Source organism: Mauremys mutica, chromosome 11 (genome assembly GCF_020497125.1).
Source record: "Mauremys mutica isolate MM-2020 ecotype Southern chromosome 11, ASM2049712v1, whole genome shotgun sequence".
Classification (NCBI taxonomy): Eukaryota; Metazoa; Chordata; order Testudines; family Geoemydidae; genus Mauremys; species Mauremys mutica.
Window position 1 is genome coordinate 51253282 of NC_059082.1, and position 13597 is coordinate 51266878.

General features: G+C 52.5%; 1 protein-coding gene across 3 annotated transcripts in view; it reads right to left on the bottom strand.

Moving 5' to 3' along the window:
* Nucleotides 1-8470: 8470 nt before the first annotated feature.
* RAB11FIP3 (RAB11 family interacting protein 3) overlaps nt 8471-13597 on the bottom strand; it is a 189090-nt gene continuing 183963 nt past the window's right edge. For all 3 annotated transcript variants that reach the window (XM_044979949.1, XM_044979950.1, XM_044979952.1), the window contains 2 exons: nt 13455-13595; nt 8471-12034 (listed from right to left, as the gene is read on the bottom strand). In XM_044979949.1, the coding sequence (XP_044835884.1) occupies nt 11921-12034; nt 13455-13595 (255 nt within the window). In that variant the 3' untranslated portion in view covers nt 8471-11920. The remainder of the gene's footprint in view (nt 12035-13454; nt 13596-13597) is intronic.

Below are 13597 nucleotides of genomic sequence, written 5' to 3' on the forward strand. Positions count from 1 at the left end.
ACCATCGGGTTAGAGAAGACGGACCGGCCTCCTATGGTGGGCCGAAAGGCCGCCAGAGCCGCCAGGTGCACCTTCAGGGAAGAGATCGCGAGACCTTGACCTTTCAGGTACCAGAGGTAGTCGAGGATGGTCGGGATGGGGACCAAGAATGGGTTAAGACCTCGTTGGTCGCACCAGATCGCGAAGCGTTTCCACTTCGCGAGGTAGGTAGAGCGCGTCGAAGGCTTTCTACTTTCGAGCAGTACTTGTTGCACCGCCAACGAACAACCCCTTTCTGCGTTGGTCAACCACTCAGGAACCAAGCTGTAAGATGCAGCGACTGCAGGTTCGGGTGACAAAGCCTGCCGAGGTCCTGAGTGATGAGGTCCGGCCATAACGGAAGGGGAATGGGATCCCGAACTGATAACTCGAGCAGCAGGGTGTACCAGTGCTGTCTCGGCCAGGCCGGAGCGACGAGTATTACGCGGGCCCTGTCCCTCCGAAGCTTGAGTAACACCCGGTGTATGAGCGGAAACGGGGGGAACGTGTAGAGGAGGGGATCCGTCCATGCCAGGAGGAACGCATCTGAGAGGGAGCCCGGAGCTTGACCCTGGTACAAGCAGAACCTGTGGCACTTCCTGTTGGCCCTGGAGGCAAACAGGTCTATCTTGGGAAACCCCCACCTCTGGAAGATTGTGTAAGCCACATCTGGGCGAAGGGACCACTCGTGGGAGGCGAAGGACCTGCTGAGATGGTCGGCCAACGTGTTCTGCACCCCGGCAGAAAAAACGCTTCTAGGTGAATCGAGTGGGTCACGCAAAGATCCCATAGGAGCATCGCTTCCTTGCAAAGCGGGGAGGATCGGGCTCCGCCCTGCTTGTTCACATAGAACATTGCTGTGGTGTTGTCTGTGTACACCGCTACACAGCGGTCCTGGAGGTGGGCCCGAAAGGCGAGACACGCCAAGCGGATCGCTCTCAGCTCCCGGACGTTGATGTGGAGGGAGAGCTCCCGGGCTGACCAGAGACCCTGGGTATGCAGGTCTCCTATGTGAGCACCCCATCCAAGTGCCGAGGCGTCTGTGGTCAGGGTGACAGACGGGCGAGGAGGGCGGAACGGGACCCCTGCGCAGACAATCCCCGGATCCAGCCACCAGGTGAGCGTCTGGAGAGTGGGCTTTGTAACCGTCACCACCATGTCTATGGGGTCGCGATGGGGGCGGTACACCGATGCCAGCCACATTTGGAACGGGCGAAGTCGCAGCCTTGCGTGCGCGGTCACAAACGTGCACGCTGCCATGTGACCCAGTAGGCGCAGGCAGGATCGCACCGTCGTTGTAGGGAAGGCCTGCAGTGCCTGTATGAACGAGACCATCGTCTCGTGCTGAGGACGAGGGAGGCAGGCTCTGGCTAAAGTGGAGTCGAGGACCGCTCCTATGAACTCCACCCTTTGTGCTGGAATTAAGCTGGACTTCTCGGCATTGATAAGCAGGCCTAGTGAACGGAACAGATACAGTATTTCGGTGACCTGAGCCGCTACCAGTTCTTGGGACCGACCGCGAATCAGCCAGTCGTCGAGATACAGGTACACATGTATTCGACGACTGCGGAGGGCTGCGGCCACGACCGCCATACACTTGGTGAACACTCTCGGTGCGGTGGAGAGGCCGAAGGGTAGTACCGCAAACTGGTAGTGAGCGTCGTTGACCACGAAGCGCAGGTAGCGTCTGTGGGGGGGGGTAAATTGCCACATGAAAGTATGCATCCTTCATGTCGAGGGCGGCAAACCAGTCTCCCGGATCCAAGGAAGGAATAATGGTCCCCAAGGTCACCATACGAAACCTGAGCTTGCACAGGTGTCTGTTGAGCTCCCGGAGGTCTAATATGGGACGAAGGCCTCCTTTCGCCTTGGGGATGAGAAAGTATCTGGAATAGAATCCCCTGCCCCGCTGGCTGCGAGGCACCTCCTCTATAGCACCCACGCTCAACAGAGTCTCGACCTCCTGTAAGAGGAGAGGACTTGCTCGTGAGAGGGGTCCCTGAAGAGGGACGGGGAAGGTGGGTGGGAGGGAGGGGGCGAAACAAACTGCAGGCGGTAGCCGTGCTGGACGGTGTTGAGGACCCAGCTGTCCGATGTTATGGAGCACCACGCCTGGAGGAAGCGGGAAAGGCGATTTGAAAATAATAGGGATGGATCCTGGGGGGAGAGTGGTGGGCCGTCCTCGGGCGTCCCATCAAAAGGCCGGTTTTGGGCCTTGAGGGGCCTTGGAGGGGCCCTGGGTCTGGTTACGCCTACCCCCCGACGGCCTGCGGCGGTAGGGGGCCGTCCGGCGATTGTTAAATGGCCTAGACCTGGCCTGGGTGAAGGGCCGGTAGGGCTGCTGCCGGAACGGCCGTCTCTGGGTGGCCGGCGTGTGCATGCCCAAAGTTCGAATAGCAATCCTCCCATCCTTCAGGGTCTGAATTCTCGAGTCCGTCTTCTCTGAGAAGAGACCCTGTGTATCGAAGGGGAGGTCCTGGAGGGTGTATTGCACCTCCGGCGGCAAGGTGGAGGATTGCAGCCACGCAATGCGCCGCATGGTTATCCCGGAAGCCATAGTTCTGGCTCCTGAGTCAGCGGAGTCCAAGGCTGCTCGAATTAAAGTCTGGGAGGCCGTCCTGCCCTCGTCCAGGAGCGCCGAGAATTCCCGGCGGGAGTCTTGTGGGGTCAGCTCCGAAAATTTACCCAGGCACCCCAAGATGTTAAAAGTGTACCGGGAAAGGAGCGCCATTTGGTTCGCTATGCGGAGCTGAAGGCCACCCGCTGAATAGATCTTTCGCCCCAACAGGTCTATGCGCCGCGACTCCTTAGATTTTGGCGCAGCGGCCGGCTGCCCGTGCCTCTCCCGGTCGTTCACCGATTGGACCACCAGAGAGTCCGGGGTTGGGTGCACGTACAAGTACTCGTACCCTTTGGGCGGGACGGAATATTTCCTCTCCACCCCTCGCGCCGTGGGGGGGACTGAGGAAGGCGACTGCCAGATTGTAGCATTATTCCGCTGTATCGTGCGAATAAAGGGCAGTGCCACTCTCATGGGGGCCTCCGCTCCCACGACATCAGTTACTGGGTCATCGTCCTCTGGGACCTCCTCAATGGGCAGGTTAATAGCCTTTGCCACACGGCGGAGAAGGTCCTGGTGTGCCTTTAGGTCAATAGGCGGGGGTTCGGATGGTGATGCCCCCGCCACTGCCTCGTCGGGTGAGGAGGACGAGGAGCGGCCTGGCAGCACCTCGTCAGATGTCTGCCTTGGGCGATCAGCCGCCACGGCCTCCTGCCCCAACGCCGGGCCTTGAGGCGAGTTGGTCTTTCCCGTTGGAGACGGGGGGGGGGGGGCTGCTGACTGTGGCCTCCGGCACCGAACGCTCCGTACCCGCCTGCCTCGGCAGAAGTGGAGGCCCTCGTTCGTGTTGGGCCCAGGGAACCCAAAATCCCCACTGTTGGGGTCCATGGTCCCGTCCTTGAGAGACTGCCCTGAAGTCCACTGCACTGCCCTCAGGGGAAGCGATGGAGGGCTCACGAGAGGGCCAAGGAGGAGCTGAGGCGATCCCCGAGCGTGCGACCGATGCCGGCGTCAAGTGCCTAGCCGGTGTCGAAGGTCGGTGTCGGTCATCGCGTGACCTAATCGGGGAGCGGGACCTGCGTGTGGCGTGGTACCGGGAGCTCGACCGACGGCGTCGGGAGCTCGACCGACGGTGCCGGGAGGTCGACCTCGACCGCGAGCGGTGGCGGTGTGAGTGGCTCCGGGAGTTTCGGTGCCGAAAGCGGTCTTTGGAACCGGACCTCTTGCGGTGCCGGTGACTCGGTGACCGGGACCGGGACCGTTGCCGGGAGTGCGACCGGTACCGCGATTGAGAGCGGTGCCGGGACTGCGACCGGTGCCGAGACGGGGAGCGGCATCGCGATGTTGATCGTCTTTCGGATCGGGATCGGCGCAGCGGCGACCGTCTCCGAGAGTGGGACCGGGATTGAGACCGAATCCTGGAGCGCCGACCGTCTCGCTCGTCAGGGGAAGGAGGCCGCATCATCAGCGGTTTGCCTACTGACTTAAGCGCCCGCACCGGCGGCGCCGGGGGCCGGAGGCTTTGAGCTTCCGCGAGCTCGATTAGCTCCCTAGCCGTCGCAAACGCCTCAGGCGTGAACAGGATCCACAGCTCATCCTCGGTGGGTACCGGGGAGCTGGGTGGTGCCGGACTCGACGGCCCTTGCGGCGCCGGAGTCGACGGTACCGTGCACTGCCTGTGCACTGCCTCAGCCTGAACCGTTTGTGTCGGAGGCAGCTGGGCTAACGGTCTCTGCGGATGCTTTGCAGAGACCGTCTTCGGCGCCTTATGCTTCCTTCCTGGGGAGAGGGAGCGGTGCCGGGACGTCGGTGCCGGGTGTCGAGGGCCCTCGGCACCGGAGCGGCTCGGTGCTGCCGGTGCGCTGCTCGCCGAGGAAGGCTTCAGCGCCGGTGGAGTTGGCGCCGGAGGCTGGAGTGAAGCCTCCATCAGCAGTTGTTTGAGGCGAGAGTCCCGCTCCTTCCTCGTTCGGGGTTTGAAGGCCATGCAGATCGGGCACTTGTCAGTCCTGTGTGACTCCCCGAGGCAGCGAAGGCAGGAGTCGTGTGGGTCACTCACCGGCATGTGCCGCTGGCAAGCCGCGCAGGGCTTGAATCCCGGTGCCCCGGGCATAAGCCCGCACCGGGAGTGGAAGAAGAGGGGCTAACCCCTCTAATTCCCTACTTACACTATTAACTACTAAACTTGTCTAACTATACAACTATACTAACTACTCAACTAAGTAATGAACTATATATAAAGGAAGAGATGGAGAAACGCTAGGGCTGTGGAGGTAAGGGAGCACTCCACTGTTCCAACTGGCCGTCACGGGTAAGAAGGAACTGAGGAGCGGACGGGCCGGCTGGGGTATATATCCAGCGCCATAGCGGCGCCACTCCAGGGGGCGCCCAGCCGGCCCGCCGGAGTTGCTAGGGTAAAAATGTTCCGGAGAGCCGTGCACGCGCGGCACGCACACCTAAATGGAATGCATAGGAGCAATCACTCGAAGAAGAACCTTGTGAACTATGACCAGCAGAGGCTTGCACCAGAGCATTTTGAAGGCTGCTCAAGACACCCTATCATGGCTGAGAGCTCTCGAGAGCGCACATGACCCTTCATCCCACAATAAAACAGGTGCATGTGAGAGAGAGAAAGGAGAACTGAGGAAGGGAAGAATCACTTATAGTTTCAATGGTTGTTTTCCTCTTGTCCATCCAGCTGCTGCTTTGCAGTTCAGCCTTTTCCTTCATAATGGCTATTGAAAACAATCCCAAGCCCATACTCCTGGTAGAAGCTCAAGATAGACACAAGGACTGAGGCCAGGAGCAAATTATAGATTGTTTCTGTGATGCAAGAACTCAAAAAAAAACCCAAAACCATTGGTTAATGGATCTCAGCCCAGGTCTGTTGGAAGCTAAAATCGCTACCATCTGACAGCTGTTCAGCTGGTTGCATGAAGCCAGCTTTTGACTTCACAGCACACAAAAGCCACCGCCACCACAACTGTGGCTAAGTGGCCTGCTTGGTGCAGTCTCAGCAGAAAGGCGAAGGACTGAATGGGCCACAGCTGGTGTATTCCCGTCTCCCACACAGAGGCAAAGGCACATTGGCACTGGCAGGCCCAGGTCCCCTGTGCTGAGGATGAAGCAAAGTCAATGGCATTATCAATCAGCCCCTTTACAAAGGCAGAAAGGCATGAATGTTACTTACAAACCCTTCTCATTTGACAATGAAGTTTTGTAGGCCACATGCTCAGAATATTCTTATATATTCTACGTTGCTTTGCAATTGTTAGTACAAAGGCTGAGAGCGAGAATTCATCCTATCCTACCATTCGCAATTCCAATTTCTCCCCTCTCCACTGTCCAGACACTTGATCCAGACCCTGATTTGGCCTGGTCGGCTGTGAGGGGAGCCTGGCACGGATTGTGACCCATGCAGAGCGCTCCATATGGGTTGGGGAATGGAGCAGCAGAGTGGAGCACAGCTCATTTGGCCCACAGCATGTGTATAAATTTTATCGTGCCTTCTCATAGGAATTTGCTCCCACCCCAAATGCACGACTGGTTTTCAGTGTTTATTTCAAACCCTAAAGCATGTTGCAATTTATGGCCCACCGTTCACACCAGATTCTCCAAGTGTGCTTTCAATGCACTGCAGCCTGTGAAGAAGCAGAAAGCCATTGCAATGCAGGGCATCCAAAACCTGAAGAATTTTATTGTGGTTGCCAGTAGCACTTGCTGTTAAGCTTGCACGTCTGTTTTTATTACCACTCCCCGTCTTCACACACTTGCAGCTTCCCAGCACATTCCTCCATCGGTCAAACGTTTTCATACCAGTCTCTGCCAAGGTGATCTTTACATTAAAGTACTTGCTTCTGGCCATTAAACGCTGACATTAACTACAGGCATATATTTTCTTTCAAAAGCAGCGGAAGTGTAAAACAGGGTTCAAATGACATCAACTTTTCACAATTAAAGCTCAGAAGTCAAAAATGCAAAGGCCAAGGTCTCAACAGTAATAACGAGAGACAGTCAATCTAGTGATTCATTTCAGACCCTATTGTGGTGCCCCTAACCCCCTTCCAATTTTTGTGGTTTTCCAAGCCCATTTTCTTATTGTAAATCACACTTCTCTCTCCCCTGTGGCTGCAGAAAAGACCCAGGCAGAAAGAGGAAACCGATGAGAGAAAGAGAAAAATCAGTGCAATTGACTATACATAAAAAGTGTTCAGAGGTGCTGAGCAGTTTCAGCTCCCATAGACTTAAAACAGAATAGTGGGTACTCAGCACCTCTAAAAATCAGACCCAAAGTGCTGTCCAAGGCATCAAGTGAACCAACTGTAAACATTCCCTTAATCTCTTCCAGTTACAGTCATCTCAGGCATTCCTTTTCGTGAGCCTGGGTGAATGCATTTTTAGAAGGAAGTGTGATTGAGTCAGCAGTGTCCCTTTCAAAGGGCCACAGAGCACTTTCTGTTCCTGTAAGACACAGGCCAGAAGAAATCAAGGGTGCACAGTGTGCTCAAGCTACTGCTGATGCTGGAACGACAGCTTCTGCATTTCCTGATGCTTCATGGTTTCAACCGTGGAAACTCAGAGCCCAGTTCTGTAGTCTCCCGAGCAGCCCTTGGGCGGACGTGTCAGACTGCTGAAGTCAACAGGATCCTCGGGTAAGTGGGCTGCTCCAGCAGATCTCTTTACATTGCGCTCATGCCACCTTCTGCACGTCACTGCTCTTCAACGCAAGAGAAGGCTGGGGACAATCTACCTGAGAGAACAGTCAGTGTAAGTTTCTAAAACTTCAGAATTTTGTTACCCTTAAATGTATTTGTTGAATTTTAAAAAAGAAAAGACGACTCCCATTTCACGCAAAGGGATGGTGGCCACAGCAGAGTGGAAGGGACTCTGTTCCCCTTGCACAACTGCAGCACTGTATAAATGATACTCATTCATCTCCTCAGGTTACTTATACTATGCCCATCCTGTAGGCACCAGAGCTTCTAGCTGGCAATTGTACTCACACGGACTCTAGTTGCACGGGCAGCCCTGGGACTGCCTTTGGCGTTGTTCTTCACCATTCAGTGATATGCAACTACTTATGTGCAGCTAAGCACCATGGGATGGAATGTCCAACCTTCCCACTGCTGGGTTTCAGGGATGCGTTTGGCATGGCTCACGTTGGTGACTGCACCTCCCATGATAAAAGGGAACCCCCCCCTCCAAACCCAACAAGATTCCAGTTCCTCTCCCCTCTTTACGTTGCAGCCCCTCCTCGCCTGATGTCATCAAAATGAGGGGTGCTCAGAGACGAAGGCCGGATAATGCTGGCTCCAGAGCCCAACACCATTGCATGATTTCCACAGATGAGGTCGCTGGGGTCAACACAATGAATGGGGCATTGGGCAAGCAGCATGCATGGGGAACCTAGCCTCTGCCAGCCTTGAGATCGGAGGGCCAAGGCCCCATCCTGCTTCTGCTGGAACCAGTAGGCAAAACTCCCATGGCACAGACTTGTGCACGTTCTGCTCTGTTACCCTGCACACATCCATAGTAACCTCATGGAAGTCTATGGAATTACTCCCGATTTACACCACAGTAAGAGCAGGATTTGGCTCTCGGTGTGGTGACGGTTTGTGCTGCTGGTAGAGTTGTAAGGCCGTCGTCGCTGTGCGCTCCCGGGGCTTTTATACCAGTCCTGGCTAACAGGGGCAGGAAACGCCTCGCTGAGTCTGCCAGGCCCAAAGGAAGCTCCCTCTTTCCTAGGTTAATAGTGATTTTCATCACTCAACCACTTCTGCTTTTAAAGTCTGTGTCAGCATTTATGGGGTTACGACAACAGCATCTCCCAGTCCTTCCCTCCTCTGCCATCCCTTCCTTCCTGGGGAAACAGGAGAAAAAAAGCCCCCAAAAGAGTAATGGTAACAGCTTTTAATTTGACAAGAATCAATACATCAGTTCAGACAATACTGGTTTTGCTTCTTGTTTGGAGTTTCCTTCACATACCAGCAGGGAGAGGGGAACTTTGTCGGGAAGTACAGTTTTTCCTTGGGGCTTAAAGCATGATCAGTGTGCAAGTCAGTGCTTCTTTTTTTGTTTAAAACTCTTTTCCCGGTGATTTATTTACAGTTACAGTACCTCTTAGTGATCAAACAGAAAAAAATGTGTTAACTAGGGATACATGATCCCAAGTTGAGAAGGCAGATCTCTGATATTTATATATTTATACATATATATATATATATATTTATGTGTATACACAGATACATTTCTCTCTTCTTTAAAGTATTAAAAAAATTGATCAACCTCCATTCTATAAAAAATACCTACTCTACAAGATAGAAAAATTTCCCTCTCAAAGTATACACCGATTTACACCCAAAGCTAATCTGGAAATATACATTACGTGGCTTCTTCCCGCAGGCTCAGGGAGGGAAAAGGTCCACAAGGGGGCAGCTTAGAGAATGAATGAGCAGGAGCTCTTGGCTTGCTGGGAGATGCTACACAAGGGTGTGGCGGGAGAAGGAAGATGATGGCTCATTGCTCAGGTGTCCAAGGAAGAGAGAACGCAGCCCTCACTGGAAGGCAGGTTGTCTCATCTCTCTCAGCATATAGTACAAAAGACAAGCCCAAGGGTATTGTGTGTTCACAGAATGCGACTGGGGACTTCTCGAACATCCCAATGAGACTGGAGCTCCAGACCCTGCATGAGGGAGATGGAGCTGAAAGCAGTGACCTGCTGCCATCTGTCCCTGCAGCCGCTTTTTCTCTTACTTTAGATTTCAAATGAAAAGCTGGGTAAGTCTGGGTTAAAGACTTAATAGAAGGCAAACCCGTATGAAGATGGACATTTTGCACAGGCATCCTATGAAACCGTCTCTCCATCAGAGTGGGAAAGACAGGGACTGTCAGCACCACTGTGTGTTTTTGGGATCCCCCAGCTATTCTCACTCACACAGGCTCTTCACCCACCTTAGCGACATCCTTTGGGTCTGCATGAATTGTTATGCAATTTCTTGTGCCCTGAGGAAAGCCATCTGGGACCAAGGGCTTTTACTTTCCAGACATGGAATAAAATAAAGGAGAGATGCCAGCTCAGTAGTTGCAATGGTCTAAGGGGGATATTAGGTAAGCGAAGGGGCTGTGGTGTTTATCGCTCTCCAACGCTCAGCAGAGGGAGGATTTGGATCTGGTTTCCCTGGAAAGCAGCTGGACTAGCAGCTCAGATGTCCCAGTCCTATGAGCACATTTAGGATGTTCCAGTGCAGGCCAATGCACCAGGATTTTCCATATTTTGTACAGATTTGGGATTCAGCCTGGCTAACAGGGCCCTTCTAAAAGCTAACCAGGTGATTTAAAAATGAAATCGCCCCCGTTTAAAATAGAAATCTACTGTATATTTAACATGCTGACTGTGCCTGGTACCAGGATGCCTTTCAGTTAGAGGTCAAATCAAAATCAAAGCCAAGGAAGTTGGATCATTTGGGTGTGTGCTAGCCTGGAGGTTGTTCTGGTAGCCCGAGGTGAACAGGCAGTTTTAATCAATGACTGTTTTTACTTATTGAATGATGCATTGTACAGGTTTTAAAATGCATTAAACTGGATGCATTGTACAAGGCTTTTAAAATGCATTTCACACTAGCCTGAATGGGTCTGATGTTAATATGTTTTTTGTTTCTCAAAGGTCTTCGATTTCAGCCTCCAGTCAATTGTACCCCTTGGCTTCCCAGCACCACCTTCACTGGGGTGTAAGACTCAGTTCTAATCACTACACTACAGGTGGCCTCGGTCGTCTAAGAAGTCAAACCAGCAGCCGCCGGTCCCTGGTTTAGAGCCACTAAGCTACTCATGAACGTGATAGCAAGCCTAGTGCATCACAGCACAAGAACGGGGAGAACGCGGGCATGGGAAAGGGCTCTACCTCCAGTGCTGCAGTATCATCAGCAGAGCCCACCTCTGACTGGATCACTGCAATACACTTCATGGTACCACTGGCATTCATGCACATAGGGGACGATGGCGGAGGTCCTTGGCTTTCGAAACAAGCATATGAACGGTTCATGTTGGTCCCCTCTGCTAGAACTTACTCTGTTGCACCACGAGGGGACCAGCCTGAACAGCTGCGTGCCCACTTATGGCTGAGCACTACTACGGCTACATGGGTACTGTGGGCCATACAGCAGAAGTGAGGAGGACATAACAGCTACCAGGCTGACTCCAACGCACGCTAATTAACCATGAAGAAATCACAGCCCTTCCTTCACTCGCTCAACAAAACAGCAGGATAGGGAGCCGCTGTCCTTCCAACTACAGCTGTGTGGCTTTCACCCCTCCCACTGATTGCTACCTTACTGCAGTCCTGTCCAACTCAGGTCCCATGGCTTGATGGAGAAGTGCTAACATCTGATGCTGAAGGAGCATGCCACAGAAGAGGAACGGGGAGTGCTGAAGAAAGCCACCCCTCTGTATTGTGCGAGGAATGGAGCCAGATGAACAGTGAATTTAAAGAAGATGCCGTAGATGTAAAATGTTACCAAGCCAGAGAACAAAAATACAAATGCCGAGGCATGTGTCGAACTCCAGTTACACCCCATATCAAAGACGGCCATTCCCCTGCCCCCTTCCTTCCACCCACTAAATGGAGAGAAAAGTCATCTAGGGTTCCTGCATGCAACCCCCATGAAGAGGGGGCGCGAGATGGTGCTAGCTGTGCAGCCTGAGGGAGGAACTTTGCACTAAGGTCAAAAACATTCTACGGGTGTGGAACGAACATTTCTCATTCACAGATCTGCCTCAGTAAGGGTGTCCTGGGCACTTTGGCAAAGCAGATTTCTGGGCTGTGCAGGGGAGGGCAGGAAATTATCTCAGAAGTCAATTAACTAACTTCTCCACCCCACTATTATTCTCTTTTCATTAAAGTTTCAGCAGAATAAATCTATACACGACCCTGTATTTTGCTTAACTCCTTAGACCTATTCCCCACCCATGCGCCAATAGGGATTTCAGGGTTACATATTGTGACAGTTCCAGTTAGAATTTGTCAGCCCCACTGTTTGATATGTTCCATCGACAGGGAGGCAGGTCCTTCCCTTCCCCTCCCCCCACACTCCACGTTTTGCTCCATTTATTCTCCAGATTCCCTTTCACCCCTTAAAGCCAGCAAGGGTCTTGAAAGAGAGTCCAACAACAAAGCTTTGTTGCTGGTTTTCTTTTTCCCCAGGGCACTGGATTAATTCACCCAGTGATCTGAAGTGACACTTCATGTGCCTTCATGGAGATCAAAGAATCCAAAGTCTCTCCTTTGCTTCTCAGTGCACCAAGTCCACCCCAGATCAGCAGCACACAGTCTGCAGCTTTCGGCTTCCTTTACTTGACTTCCAGGATGGATGGGTTGGTTTCCATGATGGCCACAATGATCCGGTCAATGTAGTCTTGCAGGCGGAAGTTAATCTCCTCCTGCTTTTGAATTGCCTCCATGAGCTGTAGGGGAGGAAGAGGAGGAAGCTGGTTACTGACAGGCCACAAGTCAGGGCCACCTAGCACAGATTTCTTTGCAATTCACCCTTGACAGTTTGCTCAGCAAAAAACCCCACCAGAGTCCATTACAAAGGGTCCCTTTGTCCCACAAGCTGCGTCCTGCATAAGAGATTCCCTGCTCCAATTTTAGATTTAAGAGGAAAAACTGCATGCATCTTAAAAGAGCTACTGGTGATACATTCATTCTTGTTACTGTCCAGCACAAACTCCAGTGAAATGTACATCCTCCTCAAAACCCAGCTTCAGCTCCCTGGAATCCCCATTGTTCTAGCTTCTTGTCTCTCGTGGGGGAATGTGGGTTGGCCGGGGAGGCCATTAGCTGTTCTCTTCCACTCTCTAGCAGCTCTGTTAGTGGAAGCTGCTTGTCTGCCCAAGTCAAAGCTAAGCCACAGGCTCATGCTGAATATTAATGTTGTGGGTCCTGTTTTCAAACCTGGAACCTCAGATGGCCAAATCATACTTCCGGATGCACATATCAGGCAAACACACACCTGTTTTAGGCACACGACAGCATGGGGACTTCAGCACTACAGTGTGAAAATTGAGCTTGTCACTGAGTTTCTTTAGGGTTTTGTGCTTATGGAATGAGTCTCACAATCCCTTATAGTCTCACCTTTCCCATGAGAGAATGAAGATTCTTATACCCTTAGACACCTGCCCCCACTGTCAGACAAGGTTTACTCCAATGCTCTTCCTCTAGCTGCCAGACAACGGCAGTGACTTGTCCCAAGAGAAAGGAACATTGCATGGATCTCACTCAAATAGCAAAATTTCCTGTCTCACTTGGCTCCTGCTGGTGAACTCGTCTGTCCATGTGTGCAAGTGTCTGAGGTACAACTACACGAGAACTTGGTACAACAACCGGGGAAGGAGGAGAAGCAGAAAGAGCACAGCCATGACGGACCCAAGGTCTCAGTCCTCCGCCAATCGTAAGAGGCTAACCTGAGATTTCTAAGGTATTAAGCAGACAACGTACATAATCTTCTTTACATTATCTTAGCAAGGGGGACATTACCTCATGAACAGCACAGCTAGCCCTTGACTATAGCCTTGCCAAGGTGTGCACCACCATCTCAAGTAGTGTCTGGTTTCTATGGGAAGCCATGACCTATGGCAAGTCACCACCTCTGCCAGATGGGCCCCTTTCTAATTGCAGCAAGCTGTAAAGAGGAATTGCTGTGGCTCTCAGCAGGATCCCTGGATTATCAGTAGTGATCTCTACTGCAGAGAGGGCACTTTCAGCTCCTTCCGGCACACGTAGGTGCTTAGGAGCCAAGAGAGGGGATTAAAGACATCACTCATGCTAAAGAGGAAGTGGTTTGAGGTAAACAGGAATACACTTTCTCTAGACACCACACAGTACCTCGTCTCTGGAGACCGAGCTGATTTCTGCAGCCAGGGACTCGGAGAAGGAAGCTGAGAAGAGGTTCTTGGCTCCCTGAATGCTAAGGTTTATAATCTGTCCATTCAGCTCGTCATTCTGTTCTTTCAGGTTGCGGTTATCCT